The sequence below is a fragment of the Macaca thibetana genome, chromosome 1 (assembly GCF_024542745.1).
Source record: "Macaca thibetana thibetana isolate TM-01 chromosome 1, ASM2454274v1, whole genome shotgun sequence".
NCBI classification, from domain to species: Eukaryota; Metazoa; Chordata; class Mammalia; order Primates; family Cercopithecidae; genus Macaca; species Macaca thibetana.
This window is the reverse complement of record NC_065578.1, coordinates 35,890,826-35,907,223: the sequence shown is the minus strand read 5'-3', so window position 1 is coordinate 35,907,223 and position 16,398 is coordinate 35,890,826. Positions and strand designations below refer to the sequence as shown.

Sequence of the window (16,398 nt, the reverse complement as noted above, 5' to 3'; positions counted from 1 at the left end):
GGAATTGCCGCTCTGCCCTCTCCCCTCCGCAGGCTCAATGGGAAGGATTAACTGGACGAATTGTTTTCAACAAAACTAGTGGCTTGCGGACGGATTTTGATCTGGACATCATCAGCCTGAAAGAGGATGGCCTGGAGAAGGTGCGTGGTCTCAGGAGAGGGAGGGCAGGCGGAGGAGCAGGGGCTTCTTAAATCTCCTAGGGCAGACCTCAGGCAGAGGCCCAGAGGCAAGGGGCAAGACAGAGTCCAGCTGCCCCTCAGGGATTGACTCAGTCCAGTGTAGCCTGTAGCTCTTGGGGACCCGTCAGAGAACAGGAAGGCCTGGTTGGACTGGAGGGTACAGAAGCCAGTGGCCTGGCTGTGGCAGACACCCACAGTGTCACTCTGTGCGTAAGGATCGCCAGGGATGCCTAACCTGGGAAGCATGACCAAGGCCCATGGGGTGGATGGACTGTCTCTGAGCCCCTGCAGGGCTGTCATGGAGCAGAAGGACAGACATGTTCTTGGGTAAAAATTTAAGAATACAAAAAACATAAAACCTTTCTAACCAGAGAGTGTCTCCCCTTTGAGTAGTGAGCTCACTGTCACTGGAGACATTTAAGCAAAGATAGAGCCGTTGCTTGTCTGGGAGACTGAAGGTGATTCTTACCCTTGGAAAGAAGTTGAAGCACATGGATTCTGAGTTCCTTCGCTCTGGGCTTCTAAGGCCTCTGCGATTCCAGAGAGTTTGGACCAGGAAAGTGGGCCTGCCTGGGGCTGGGGCCTCCCATCTGGCTAACATAGAGATGTTTTAATAAGGCCAATCCCAGTCCCTGGGAACCTTCAGCATATTCTGTCAATGTCAGGCTACTGGGCCAAGAAGGGAGATTTAATATGAGCCCTCAATTCACAGCATCCCTTGGGACCTGGCGTCCGGGGGCTCAGCCACACTCTGTCCCCAGCAAGTGGGTTCCTGGGAGCCACAAGGGAACCTCCACAACCCTGCAAGTTGTTGTCTATGAAATGTAGGGAGCAGAAGCCAGCAGAGTGGAGGGGCCACTTCAGATGCCTCTGGGCCTCAAGACTGATTTCTGTCCTCTCCACCCTGGCAGTGCCCAGGTTCAAGCCTTTTATGTGGATTATTTTAACATGCCGCTCTGGTTCTTGAGCCCTCCAGCCATCCGGAGTATACACACAGATGAGGCTTCCCCAAGCACAGCTCTGCCCTGCTCTAAAACTGCCCATGGCTCCCTAGTGCCAAGTCATTAAACTTCAGCTCTCCAAGAAATGCACCAAGTGGCCTCTCTGGGCCTCGTTTCCACATCTCCCTGAAACATACCCCATGGCTCCATCACGCTCCCTCCCTCCTGTACCTCCAGGCTATTGCCCACACAATTGCCCTGGTTGCAAGATGTGACCTCTGTCCCTCAGGCAAAGGCCTGGCTCTGCCTAGCTCAATGCTGTCCTCCTTGTACCTGTGGCCACAGTTATTCCAGTCTCTCCCGACTTTCCCAGCGACTCATGGGAGCCACTGTGCAGGGGAGGAGGTGGCTGGGGAAGCCTCCCTATTACTCTGTAATTATTTCACGCCATATATAGTATCAGTCCCTTAATAACAGGGGTTATGGCCTCCTCTCCTAAGATCATCGGGGCCAGTTTGCTTAACCCTACACAGACTCTGTGAGTTCTCATCAAGAGATCGTCCAGCTTCTATTTAAGCTCCTGCAGTGATGGAGAGCACACTTCCTCCTCTGGCAGTGCTAGAGTGAATGCAGTATTCACTCAAGCAGCTGTCCCACTTTTGCTCTCTCAGCTACCCATCTCTAGGGATAACCTAAAATTCTAGGGAGGGCAATTAGGTGGCACGTATGCCACTACTTCCCGCCCCGTGCCATAAAAGGCATCAATAATCCGTCATTCGAGTACTCTTTCCATCTGAGCCCACCTGCAAAAATCTTCTCCAAACAGCCCTCCAGGCAGCTGGTTCAAATTGGCCATAGCTAATACTCAAGAAAAGCTCTATTATCCCTGGGCAGAGGTTAGCCTGCCAGAGGCACTCACCAGAAGCCCCGAGTCACAGCCACCCAGATTGTGAGCACAGAGCCTCCACAGGCTGGGTCCTCCTCAGTCCTAACTGGCCTCACATCCCCATAGCACCTGGAATCTAACAGGGCATGCAGTCGGAGCTCAGTAGATGCTTGCTGGAGTGAAGGTTTGTGCTCTTCATGTGGCCTCTGAACAGATGTTTGCCGAGCACCTCCTGCACCCAGGTGCTCTGCTAGGCACGCTCAAGCTGAGTTTGGCTCTGAGCTCAGCCCACTTAAAAGAAGAGCCTCTTTGATGCCGTCTGCCTGTTTCCTCTCCTCATGGCCCTGGGTGGTCTACGTAGGCAGGGATCCTGCCCTGAGAGGATGCTGAGCTCCCACACACAGCCACTCTGCCTCTCGTATTATCACTTCTGTTTGCTAAGCCGGGTCATAGCTGATCCAGCCAGCTCCAACCGGTGGCTTTGGGAGGATTAAGGCAGAATTACCGAAGCATAATTACATGTCTCTCTGCTATCTGCTCTGCACAGCTCTCTTAATGGGATGTTTGCATTCAGCCTCTCTGTTTAATTGATTTAAGTGTCCTGAGTACCCCCCAACTGGGCCAAGGACAGAGTGGGCATGCAGAAACCTTCCTTGAGTGAGAGGAGCTGAGATCAGGCAGAGCTGGCCAGAGTTGGGTCAAAAATGATCTTCAAGAGGCCCAGGGCTTTAGGATGATTTCTAAACTTGACCTTTCCTTCTCTACCTCTAGCCTCAGGCCTAATATCCACAAGGACGAGGTAGGGAGAGAGATTATTCCACCTCGGTCTGGGTGTCTGCCAGTTTTAAACGTAAAACCACAAAGCAAACCGCCTCCAAACCCAGCAGCATTTCCCAGTGAGGTCCATTCCCTCCTTGTGCTGCCACCCCCAAACAGCCACAAAGACTGTGTCCCAAGGCAGGACCTGAAACTGACCATAGACCCCTGATTCCCTCCAGCCCCTGATTGGCAGCTGCTCAGCCCTGAGACCCTTGTGGCTGCCTTCACATTTGCTGTCTCTCTCTGTATTTTTCCCTTCAGCTGTGATGGGCTTGCCATCAAGGGAGGTGGCAGAATTCGGGGATTCAACACCTTGGGACCCTCGTCAGGAGAGGAGGGAGAGCAGCAGGGATGTTGTCCAGAGCGGTTAACTGGAAACACAGTGGCAGTGGTGATGATGATGATGATCATGACAATGAGGCTCATGATGAATGGGAATGAGATGAAGGTCTCATTGTCGATATGGAGGAAGGATGGGTAGACCAAGAACTCGACACCCTGTTTTCTGTCTGTCTGTCCATCCAGGTTGGAGTGTGGAGTCCTGCCGACGGGCTCAACATCACAGAGGTTGCCAAAGGCCGAGGTCCTAATGTCACCGACTCTCTGACAAACAGATCACTCATTGTCACCACAGTGCTGGTAAGAGCCTGCAGCCCCTGCAGGAAGGACTGTCCAACCTGGGGGTGGGGTGGCCATTTGGGCTGAAGAGTCCCCTCTATCCCCTCCACCCAGAAGATGGAGGCTGCAGGTAGGTGGAGACATTTAGAGTCAGTAGAAAGCTTTCAGAGAGCAGCTGGAGTGCAGCAGTGCTGCTCACTGCCACGGGCGGAAGCTGCTGTGTTTTTGCATCTCACTCCCACTCACTCCCCAGTTCCTTGACGTCTGAGTAGGAACCACGCTGGATATTAAGTGGAATTAAGGAGGTTTGACTGCCCATTGCAACCTCAGTGAGGATCTGCCTCTCCCACCCCAGTTCCCAGGCAAAAACTTTTCCAACAAGTCACCCCAGCTGGGGTGGGTGCTGTGGCCACACCTCGAGAGCCCAGCAGGTGCTGGGAGCTTGTACACATGCCGCATTCTACGGTGGCCCTTCTGAGAGCTGTCAACCACCGCCACACCCCCTGACTGGAATCACACCCCATCTTCTCTCCATTCCCCAACTGAATAGCACTGCCTTCTCCTGACCCGTTTCAACCCAAGAAGCAACTCTGGGGGCCTCCCATGGGCTCTCTGCACCTTTGAGCTCACACGTGGGCAGGAGAACAGACCCAGGCTGCTGGCCTCCTTGTGCTGCCAGTGCTGTGCCCGCTCCATGTGTGCCTGTCCCTCCTGGAAGGCCTCAGTGGTATCCAGAGACTCAGGACAGATCCTCTCAGGGACACAGCCCTGCTTTTGGGGGCCCAAGTCGGGCCATCTTGGGGAGAGGCAGCCCAGTCACAGCCTGGTGAATTATGACTGAAGACCCTTTGAGGACAATGCTGGCTCTAGTCAGCTCCTACTTATAATAAAGCAAATATGTTTATAAGGACCACATGCTGGGGTCAATCCTCTACACAAAAGAGAGCTCAACCTGGTTTGGATATAGTGAGGTTGCCCTGGAGCAGAACTAGGGCCAGACTGGTCACCCTATACCTGGCCCCTTCCACGGTGCTCAGATGGGGCTTGTTCTCACCCACGTGCCCCCAGAGGCAGCTGAACCATGCCCTACTGGGTGGTCTTAGGTCCTCCTCCCTGGGATGATTCACCGTATATGTGCTTGGTGGCTGGGTGGCAGATGTCATGGAACAGGAAGGGAAGTAACGGGGGAGAAGCCGTTCTTCCAGGTAGCCCAGGGAGCGGCAGATACCAGGCATCCTGTCAGCATCCAGAGATAAATGTTAGCCTGTGAGTCTCACCATCAGCCCTCGGGGTTAGGATGATTGAGAGGATCTGAGCTAAAGATGATAGAGATCTCACGGTAGCGCCAGAAAAGCTGCTGACAGAGCCTGAGGAGGTGGTCTCGGGGGACACCTGTCCCCCTCTTTGGAGCAAGACCCCTACTAGCATCTTCCCTAAAACCACACATCCTGCTGGCCTTTATTGATCAACTTTGTTTACTAAACAAATATAAAAATCAGTCTACTAAAACCAATAAGCAAAAATGTCTCAAGAGGAACAGGGTAAAAAAAAAAAAAAAAAAAAAAAAAAAAAAAAAAAAAACTGTGATGTAAAAATGTAAAGGATGAAAATAAACAAATAACAAGAGCAAAGGGATTAGGGTGAAGACTAATGTGCAATTAAAGGGATGTTGATGTGGATAAAAATAGAAAAGATAAAGGAGGGTTAAAAAGAGAACAAAATAAAAAGGTTAAAAGGAAAATAATAAAGAGAAAATGAAGATAAGGAATGAGATAAAAAGGAAAGATAGTAAGAAAGATGAAAAATTAAATAATTTACAGCTCTGACTAGACAAGGTAAAAAATGTAACACCCAAATGTCAAAAAGCGAAAGGATAAAAGTGTGACAAAGCTAAAATATAAAAGGGTAAAAATAAAATAATAAAAAGGTGGTAAAAGATTAAAAGCAGAGCTGCATAAAATGTGAGATATAAATAAAACACTTTTCACAAGGCAAGATTAAAAAAAAGGTAAAACTAGGATGATTTCGGAGATTAGGAAGAGAGATGATTAAATGAGCTAAGGTGATTCAGTCACAAAACAATACTCTGAACAGTAAGAGGCAAGCTAAAGATAATATACCAAAAGGATACAAAATATAAGCACCTTGAAAGACCATGGGGTTAAATTTTATTAAAATGGCAGCAGCCTGATTTCAAGGGCATAAAACCCTTCTGCAGAGGCACGGGGGATTTTTGCTACATAAGCAGAGGCAGAATCCAGGAGACACCCCATGCTCTTGACCTGTGAGTACTTACAGCTTCTCTGTCAATACTTGCAGCTTCTTGCAAAGATCCCTGACCTGCTGTGCTCACTGAGTCCCCAGAGGTTGCATTCCCAGTATCCTGCTGGTTCCTAGGAACCCCAGGGCTACGAAAGGAGAGAACCTGTCTTGGCCCGTAGCCTGGTCACAGCTCCATCTGTCCCACAGCCTTTCAGCTGCAAGGCATCTGGGCAGACACAACCCCAGCAGCTCTTTGGGACAGGCAGTGGCACCAGGACATGAGGAAAGAACAGTTTGATGATCAAAAACACAGACCTTTGGGGTGGAGTCCTGGCTTTGATGTTGATTTGCCTTATGAACCTGAGAAATTGCTTACCCGCCCTGTGCCTCAGTTTCTCCACCTGAAAAAGGGAGGTGATAATAGTCGTACCTACTTCGTAGAGTTCAGAGGATGAATGATTAATAAAGTGGCACAGAGTGCTAAGTGACAGCTGCTATTGTTATTCATTATTATTGATTACAAATCCAGTCCCCAGTGAACTCAGCTTGAATACAGCATGCAGAGTGAGAGATCTTGAGAAAACCTCCACTTCTGTCCATAGGCAGAGCCCTGAACTTCACCAAAGACCCCTGCCCATGGCCACAGGGGTGATCTCTAACACAGGCTGTTGTGTTACAAACTTAATTTGCCTTTGAATGCTTTCCAGGTTCATGGCCATTCCCTGGCTCACCACAGTCCCTCACTCTGCCCCTAGCCCTCCCTATTTGTTTACACTGGGCTGCTTCTTAAAGTTGTGTTTCTCAGCTGGCCCTTGGAGGCATTAGGGTTTGCAGCTTCATGGGTCCCTCATAGCTCTAGTCTCCTACTGAGATATAGAACTCCAGATCAACCACCACCTCACCTTCTACCTTGGCCATGGTCTCAGCTCCTGAAGCAGATATCCCGCCGCCCATGGATGGGACCACTGACCATCTTAACCCCATGATGTAGTATCAAATACTCACGTGGCCTGGGGGTGACTGATGATTCAGCTCTCTCCATCCCCAGTGTCCAGAGATCATTGGAGGGTGAGGTGTGCTTCTCCCTATGGGGCAGTGAGAGAAGCCTACTCTTCCTGGAGGCAGGGGAATGGAGGGAATGACCTCTGGAGTATCCCTAATGGGGACAGAGGATGTGACACAGTCTTTACATGGGCCTCCAAGAAAGTCTGTCTAGCCGGAAGTGTCCTCGGAGTCTCCTGGGAGAGAAGAGATGCTCGCTCCCATGCAAGGACTGGTCTAGGGCCCCCTGAAACTAGAGTTGCTCCAGATACTCCAGAGAATATTCCCAAAAGGCTCAGCATGGTCTGCATGCCTTGGAGCCCTAGGGAATGCTCTCAGGCTTAGGCTCTCTGGGACAGCTAAAAGGTGACAGGGAGTGGCCCAGCCTGGCCCAGCCCCAGTCCCTGTGGCTGAAAATCCAGCCCCATGCTTGGCAGCCTGAATGTAGGGCCAGCACCTCCTGCTGAGAGCACAGCCTCAGCCTGTCTGGGAGGATGTTGTCAGGGCAACAGCACTTTGAGTGACAGGCAGGTCCCAAGGTACCAGTATACAACATCAAACTGCTCTGCCTCTAGGGAACAGGGCCTGGATCCAAGACCCCTGATGAGGGGGAGTTTCTCCTCCCCTTTTTTTCCCAGGAATCCGGTGTGGCAGAAAGCAGCAGCTCTGTGTGAGCTGCCCCCAAGCCTACCTACTATTCTCCCCTCTCTTGAACTCCCAGCGTTAGGTGCTAAAGATGCTTTACCCTGGACAGACAGATGGACAGAACCCTGGCACTGCCCTTTCTGGCCCCTCAGAGCCACTGGCAGCCTTCCCCATTCCTGAGATCGAAACAGCAGCAGCAGGAGCCTGGATGCCTGCCCTCCCCCACCCTCTCGCCGCCCGGCCCCAGCCTCTGTTCTGGTTCCACTCTTCCACGAGCTCATGAAAAATTCATCTGCCCAAACCTCAGCTCACACACTGAGAAAACACACCCGGCCCACTCTTCGGGGCCCAGCTTTTGAAGGTTCAAGATTCGTTTGGCTGCCGATGTGGGCATGCTTGCGGGTGTGTGGGTGGGTGTGGGACCAGCTACACACGGGTATCTGGATACTAACTGATGGGTGAATTTGTGCTGTGTGCACATCGTGACCCACATAGGCTCAACTGCCTGCCAGGCAAGCCCAACACTCAGCACCCAGCAGCAGGAGAGGGGAAAAAGCTGGGGCTGGAATGTGGGCTGGGAGAACTATCCCAGGCTGGGAACCATTCTAGGCCCCTCCTGCTGGGAGAACAGGACTCCTGATACTGTGTGCTGGTTCTAACTGGCTGAAGCCAAGACCTCAGGTCCAATGTCCTTGGCCTCTGTGTCTGAGAAGGGTTAGGTCGACAGGACATCTGAAAATGTGGTGCATTTGTGCCAAGGACATTGTGTATACTTATGCGTGCATGTGTGACTGTGGGCTGATATTACCTGTCAGAAGGGAGCTTCAGAACCCAGCTATCAGGTAGCTAACCCCTGGATCCTTCCCGAATTGAGGATAACCCCCAAGTCTCCCTCTTCCAACTCCATGGGCCCTGTCACTGGGAGAGGCTTAGCGCTAGGCCTGGCTTGCACGCTGGGGTAAGTGATCAGAGAGAAACCAGACCAAGAGCCCCAGCAATGGTAAGTCAGAAACGGTTATTTTTCTGGACCCCTGTTTTCTGTGACTTGTTGAAGAGAAATATTACCCCTGTTCCTACGGCTGTTCTCCCAGAGCAATAGGAGAGCGTGAAGTTATGAAATTGAGGGCACCTTCACTGAGCAATCGATTAGCAGCCGAGAGAGCTTGTGAATTGGCTGTCTGGACATTTCCAGTAATAAATTGTGAAATAGTCCATGAATAAGTAGTTGGCGGAGTTCAGAATTACCCCCTAGGAAATGTTGCAGGTCTAGAGACACATTACTAAGGCGAGCACCATTTTAATGCTCTGGGCTTTGGCTGTTAAATATGTATGCCATCCGCAAAGCACTTCCCGAAATTAATGGCATTTTACAGCTGCTCTGAAGGCAGCATATTTATATGGAGATGTATAGATTCTGGGGCTGTGGTGACTTCACAAATGAAGTGCTAATTTTAGAGGATCAGGCCAGGGAGGGGCATGAAGACAGGGTCAGGAAGTGAGCTGTCTCAGGGACCTTTCCTGAAATGGTTTTCCACTATCAGCCATGAGTTTTAACCTTTGAAGACACTGGGCGTGGCCTCTAGGCTGCAAAGGTCATTGCAGTAACCGGCCAAATAGCATACAAGAAAAAGATAAGGATGATGATGATTAATAATAATAATAATAATAATAATGGCAGCTAACAGTTGCCAGGCACTATTCTGAGTGCTTTTCATAGACTGACTCATTTTATCCTCACAGCAACCTTGTAAGGCAGGTTCTATTGTTTTCTCCATTTTACAGAAGGAGGTGAATTTTGCCTAGGATTCTATGTGTGGTTGGTGGATCCTCTGGGAAAGATGGTACCTTCTCTCTAATTCTTTCCATCAGCTAAAGTCAGGGCCACCAGGTGCAATGGTGCAACTTGTCCATTGCACAAGAGCATCAACCAAAAGACCCTGCTCGCCAGGCCCCATGCCGGGATGCAGGAGTTTTGCCCAGAGATGAATTTGCATGAAGGCAGTGCGTGAACCAGCCAATGTCCTCCAGCCTCCAGCCTCAGCACTTTTCCCAGGCCCCACCTGGACTCTTCTCCAACCTTGTTGAGCTGCCTACTTGGTTGGAAGGCGAGTGAGAGAGGCACTGTGATTAAGCATGGCACCTAGCCGAGGGTCCAGCTTCCTACCCAGTTAGACTGGGAAGTGGTTTTCTCAGAATCCCTGTATAGTCAGGAATCCCTTGGGGATTCAGAGACTGCCCCACTCCCACCAACTCTTTCCCTGAAGCATCCCAAAGGACTGTTGAAAAGTTCCAGTGGATCAAGCATGGATCAGGATGGGATCTAGAGAAGTAGCACTGCTGGGAGAGAGGACCAAAGACTCAAGCCTGCCGCCACAGCGGGAGCCTGGCAGGAGGCTGCTGGTGAGCATCTGCTCCTAGAACCTCTGACGAGGGTCTTCACCTAGCCTTCCACTGCCCATCCCACCCAGGGATTTATGAGGTCAAGGGAATGACCCTGCCAGTTGATAGAAGGATGCCTGTAATCCCAGCACTTTGGGAGGCCGAGACGGGCGGATCACAAGGTCAGGAGATCGAGACCATCCTGGCTAACCCAGTGAAACCCCGTCTCTACTAAAAAATACAAAAAACTAGCCGGGCGAGGTGGCGGGCGCCTGTAGTCCCAGCTACTCGGGAGGCTGAGGCAGGAGAATGGCGTAAACCCGGGAGGCGGAGCTTGCAGTGAGCTGAGATCCGGCCACTGCACTCCAGCCTGGGCGGCAGAGCGAGACTCCATCTCAAAAAAAAAAAAAATACAAAAAACTAGCCGGGCGAGGTGGCGGGCGCCTGTAGTCCCAGCTACTCGGGAGGCTGAGGCAGGAGAATGGCGTAAACCCGGGAGGCGGAGCTTGCAGTGAGCTGAGATCCGGCCACTGCACTCCAGCCTGGGCGACACAGCAAGACTCTGTCTCAAAAGAAAAAAAAAAAAAGAAGGATGAGGCGCCTCCATAGTTAAGCATGTGCCTTAATCTGGGCATGCGGACATGAGCTTCCTGGTTTCCATGCATTCTGTCAGCTAACCGTGGTCACGCAGTCACTAAAGGCTTGAGGCATTCCGTTACATGGGGGTGCTGAGGCAGGTCTGGGGACGTTTGGCTGACAGAAAGAGGCCTAGGAACTATCGGCAGGAACAGGATGGGGGCGAAGGAAGGAGGTTCAGGTGAGTCAGAAGAAGACTAGAGTTGTCCAGGGACAGGCTCTAGGATGGCAGCCCTTTACCTGATTTGGGGATCTGGAAAAGCAGATTAACTCCGGAATGTCTGACCCCAGGGAACAGACAGGAGAGCCAAGCCAGACAGAGGTGCAGCTGACTGGGAAGGATTGGAACTGGATCCCATCTCTGTAGTTCAGCTCCTGTGTGATTTTGGGCAACTTGCTGACCTTCTCTGAGCGTGAATTTCTTCATCTATCACATGGGAACAGTGTTACTATCTTGCAAGCTAGTGAGGCTTAAATCAAACAGTCTGTGACAAAGAGTTTAAATCAGTGCCTGGTGCAGAGTAGGAACTCAATTGTGTTGAATTTTCTGGGAGTTCAGCGCATCCATCACGGACGCGGGATGGGGCTTTGTGAGTGAAGCCGGGTAGACGGTGCCGGCAGAAGCGTGGACTTGCGTGTTGACCTGGATTTGGGGACCTTGCTGCATCAGAGCCCACAGTTGCTGCATGTCTCGACTGGATGAAGTGGATCGCCTCTCTCCACTGGCCCTTCTGCCTCTTCTCCCAGTTATTCTTTGCAGGGTTGCCAGGGGTTTGTTTCTAAATGAGAAATCAGACGAAGTCATGCTCTGGTCAAATCCCGTCCCAGGCTCCCCATCACCCAGAAAGGAAGAAGCCTGTGGTGGGTGGTGGGGGTGGATGATGGGAGGTCTGGCATGGGACAGGCATCTCTGACGCACAAGCATCTTCCTGGGGTGCCCCCGAGGGAGGGGCACCGTAGGTCTCAGGGCCTCAGGCACAGAACTTGTACTCTGGGATCACACTAACCTGAATTCAGATCTTCTCTCCCTGACAGCTAGGGGGGCTTGCACAAGTCACATATCCTCATGAACTCCACTTTCTGTATCTATAAAATGGGATTATTCATACCCACCCCAGAGGGCTGACATTAAGGTGAAATGAGGCGATACCAGCTCCTGTCTGCTGAGCTCTGGGGCTCTGCTGGACTCTGTGCTAGGCCCCCCATGGGCATAAACTCATTTGCTAATTGACCAATGCCCGGCACAGCCACATACCAATGAGCTGTCCCTGTTACCAGTAATCATTCCCCTGGGATCCTAACACAGCGGAGTGAGGAGGTTCTTGGAAAGAGAGAACAGCATCCGGCAGCGTGTAAATCTAATCTTTTAAATTGGAGTTGGAAGAGAAGTTAGAGCAGACGGCTTTCTGAAGGGCTTTCTACAGCAGTGTCCTCAGACTTGAGTGGACATCAGAATTCCCTGGAAGGATGGAAACATAGATCGCTGGGCTCTCCCCAGAGTTTCTGGTTCAGTTAGGTCTGGGGTGGGGCCTGACAATGTGCGTTCCTAACGAGTTCCCAAGTGATGCTGATGCTGCGGGTACAGGGACCACACGCTGAGAACCCTGGCCTCTATTACTAGTGCAGCAAAGAGACCATGGGCTTTGGGATCAGTCTCCAGTTCAAAGCCCTGCTCCACCACTCACTAGCTCTGTAACTACTGGGCAGTTAAATCAGGAAGTGCCTACTGAGCTCCCACCCCATACCAGGTAGCCGTTTGTGAGGCCCCCAGCTGGCTCTCAAGACATGTGCTTTCCCGCTCCTGACTTCACGGGCCCTTTATCTAAGCCACTCTAAGTGGTTTATAAAAACATGAGCAGAGGTCCTAGCTCTGACTCTCCAGCGCAAGCCTGCCTCCGCCCTACCCTCTCAGTCTTCGTCACTCCCTGCCCATCTGTCTCTGCAGGAGGAGCCCTTTGTCATGTTTCGGAAGTCAGACAGGACGCTGTACGGGAATGACCGGTTCGAGGGCTACTGCATCGACCTGCTAAAGGAGCTAGCCCACATCCTTGGTTTCTCCTACGAGATCCGGCTGGTGGAGGATGGCAAGTACGGGGCGCAGGACGACAAGGGCCAGTGGAACGGCATGGTCAAGGAGCTCATCGACCACGTAAGCATGGATGGGAGCACGGGAGGGCGCAGGACCCCGGGGAGGCTCGGTCAAGCACTGTCTGCACCACAGGGCTGGGCAGCCTGGCAGAGGAAGGCGCTGGGGACAGGCGTGATGGAGATGAATGCTATGACCTTGAGGACTGGGGGGCCTCAGCTGAAGAAGTGCACCCCAGCTTTGTGGGCTGCCTTGCTCATGCTCTCAACGCCATTCCCCTCCATACACACAAAGATGCACTGGCACCCATCTGATTCAGAACTAGCCCCACTGGCATCTTTGATGAACTTGCTCTGGGGGCCTGCAGCTTCTTGGTATCCTCTGCTCCTTTAAAAGCCACCAGAGGATGCCGCAGCTATGGGGCAAGGCACCCACACGAGACACTTCACCAAATTCTGGGACGCAGAGAGAAACCTGTCACTGCGTAGGGTAACTCTGGGTCTAGTGGGAGTCCAGGAAGCTGAGAGCTGGGAAGAAGGGATGAGCAGGGCCGGGCTGAAAGCACCAAGGAGTTAGCCTCTTCCTCTGCCTGGGATCAGGAGTGGACTGAAGACAGCTGGGAGACCAAGCAGGCAGGTGTGGGGGTGGGGGGTGGGGGTCCTGGGCTTCTTGGGACATTGGGAGGAAGAGGGAGAAGCCACAGGCTGGGGACACCCCTGCAAGGGAGGAATCAGGAGGTCCTAGGCTCGAGTCCCAGTTCTTCCTCGTTAGCTTTGTGAACAGGGCAAGTTGCTCAACCTGTCTGAGCAATTTCCCCATCTGTAAATTGGGCCTGTTAATACCCCTTCCTCATGCGATCGTTGTCATAGTGGCACAAGACTGGGCCCAGAGTAAGTTCAGTAAAAGGGACCCTGGTGAGATGCTGTGAGCAAACACACCATAGTTCTCAGATGCCCAGGCTGTGCCCAGCAGGTCTGGGTTCAAGCCTCAGTTTTGTTGTGTGACCGGGTAAGTTCATCAATCTCACTAAGCCTCAATTTCTTTATTTCTAAAATAGGAGTAATTGTTGTTGTTGTTGTTTTGTTGTTGTTAGAGACAGAATCACCCAAGCTGGAGTGCAGTGGTGCCATCACAGCTCACTGCAGCCTCAAACTGCTGGGCTCAAGTGATCCTACTGCCTCAGCCTCCTGAGTAGCTGGGACTACAGGCACAAGGCACAGCACCTCGCTTTTTTTTTTTTTTTTTTTTTTTTTTTTTTGGTGGAGAATAGGGTCTCACTTTGTTGTCCAGACTGTTCTCAAACTCCTGGCTTCAAGTAATCCTCCTGCCTTGACCTCCCAAAGGGCTGAGATTACAGGCATGAGCCAACATGCCCTGCCTGAAATAGGAGTAATTAGCGACTACCATAGCTCCTGTGGTTGTTGGGGGAATTAAATACGGCACCATTTCCACAGGCTTACCTGGCACACAATAAACATGACCTGCCTTTCAGCTCAGGGCCCTCAACTTGACTGCAGCATTTTCTATCCAGGAGTTGCTGCTGAATTCAAGGACCTGATCCATACTGGACCCCTTAGATTCCTTCTCCCATTTATCCTTCTAACAGCCCAGTGAGGCAGGTACTGTTATTAACACCCATTTTACAGATGGAGAGACTGAGGCAGAGAGAGATGAAGTGGTGGAGCCAGAATTTGGAGGCTCCCTGCCTTGTAGCCCTGTGTTCCAGCTTCTACAAAGAACCATCCTGACCCCAGGGGCAGGACAGAGGAAGGTTCATGCAGAGATCTTCACAACACACAGAGCACCATCCAAAGGTTTATTATGACTTCACCTCTCCAGGATGGGAGCCGGCAGCATCAGGGCCTTCAGTTAAGCCCCCTTGCCTCTGTCTGAGGGGAGCTGCCCTGCAGAGACCTTGGAGGTCACAAGTGGGGAGGGGCTGGAGCTCAAGGCATGAAGGCTGGAGCCTGGCCCAGTGAAGTCATTTCCTAGTCCCCAGCAAATTGGGCTCCTGTGTAAGTCTAATAGGAGACCTAAACGGTCAGGAGCGTGAACTTGAGCCAGGTTTGATTCAAACTCTTCCACTTACTAGCTGTGCCTTCCTGGATGTTTCTTAACCTCTCTGTGTCTCAGTTTCTGCATCTGTAAAAGGGAAATGATATCAATAGGACCTACTTCGTAAGATTGTTGGGAGGACTAAGTTAACATAGTGTATTACATAGTCAGCACCATGTCAGTATTTACTATTATTATTTTTATTTTTATCCTTATACCTATTCCTTGGAGGCTGGGGAGGGGGCTTCAGGAAGTCCCCTTATCTCCCTGAGCTACACTTTCCTAACCTGACAGTGAGAATAATAATACCTGCCCCGTGTTCTTCACAGCTTGTTGTGAGCCTCAGAGGAGACAACTGGTGGGGAAGCAGCTTCTAGATTGTAGAATTCAATATAAACGGAAGGGAGTGGTGTTGTCACCGTTATTAGTAATAACTATAATTATTATGGAAATTAGTCAGCAGGTCCCAGAGGCATCTCCATCTTATCCACTCCCCTGCGTTTATGAGTGGGACTTGGAGTCTGGGGCTCCGGGTAGGCTCTGAGGCTGTCATTTGCAGAGGCAAGCTGGGCAGTGGAAAGGAGGATCACGCGGAAGGTGGAGGCTGTGTGCGGAGGTGATCGGAGCTGGACCACCTTCACCACTCACAACATCTCCAGGGGCCCGAGAGCTTTGAAGAACTGTTTGCAAGGGAATATGATCAGAGAAGCCCAGCATCAGCCTGACCTCCCTAAGTTGACCCTCAGCTGGGAAAAGGAGGGAGTGTCGTCCACGGCCTCCAAGCAGCCAGGCGGTGCTTTGGGCAGCCCAGTATTCATCAGGGTTACAGGCCAGACGGGACATGCAGGAGACCTTGTTAGGCCCGATTCCCTACAATTGATGAGCCTATTAATCCTAGCTTGGTGCCATTTTTAATAACATCATAACCATTTATTAGTGTCGTCAGATAATTAGTCTTCTCCCTAGTCCATAGAAAGCATGGTAAAGGCTTGGCAATATTATTACTTCCTTATTAGGGATCTGAATGTAGGCATAAAGATGATGAATGCCCACCTTTGTAAGTATCTGCCCCCCGGGGCCCATTTGGAGGCCCTGGGTGGAGTCTCTGACCAGCAGGACTTAAAAAGCCCTTCCTGGCTACTCCCTGCTCGCCTCCGTCCCATGCCCCATGGTCTTCCAAGGGTTGCAGAGAAGGATGGGGTAGCTAGAGGATGCATCGCCTCCTGCTGACACACTCGCCTGCCCCAAGTCACCTTGAACTATAGGGGCAACAAACACAACCAGACATAGCAGCGATTATTCCCTCCATCCCCCATCTTTCTTCCAAATTTTGCTCTCTCTATATTTACTGCCTGCTTGTCTGTTTCCTCTTTCAAAAATCTTCTACTCACATCCGTGCCTTAAATTATTCCCACGTGTTTTGATGACTCTGGAATCTAACCGAAATGGGTTCAAATTCTGGGTCCAGCACATTTCAGCTGACAGAGGGAAAGTTATTCCATTTCTCTGGCCTCCATTTCCATATCTACGAAATGGGGACAATAAAAGAGCCTCCTGCCCAGCATTGGTGGGAAGATTTAATGAGATATGGCACCAAAATGCTTCGCCGAGTTCCCGGTGCTCAGTAAATGCTCAGTACACAGAAGCTGTCCCTCTCATCACTGTTCCTTCCAGGGACAGCCTCCCTATCTAAAGTATATCCAAGATTGAATGTGATGGCGGTGGGAGGGTGGCCCCTCACCCATGGTCTTCCTGCCAGGCCACAGTAGTCCAGGACCTAGACCTTACCCCCACTGGATCCAAACAGGGAGCCTCGAGGAGCTGACTCACATTGATCAGACGCATAGGGAA

At 51.3% G+C, this 16,398-nt stretch overlaps 2 protein-coding genes across 3 annotated transcripts in view; both read left to right on the top strand.

Moving 5' to 3' along the window:
• Nucleotides 1-16,398, top strand: part of MRPS15 (mitochondrial ribosomal protein S15) — a 602,556-nt gene that overhangs the window by 202,847 nt on the left and 383,311 nt on the right. The window lies entirely within an intron of this gene.
• Nucleotides 1-16,398, top strand: part of GRIK3 (glutamate ionotropic receptor kainate type subunit 3) — a 239,112-nt gene that overhangs the window by 180,895 nt on the left and 41,819 nt on the right. The window contains exons 8-10 of the mRNA XM_050798039.1: nucleotides 33-140; nucleotides 3,351-3,464; nucleotides 12,352-12,555. Of these exons, the coding sequence (XP_050653996.1) occupies nucleotides 33-140; nucleotides 3,351-3,464; nucleotides 12,352-12,555 (426 nt within the window). The remainder of the gene's footprint in view (nucleotides 1-32; nucleotides 141-3,350; nucleotides 3,465-12,351; nucleotides 12,556-16,398) is intronic.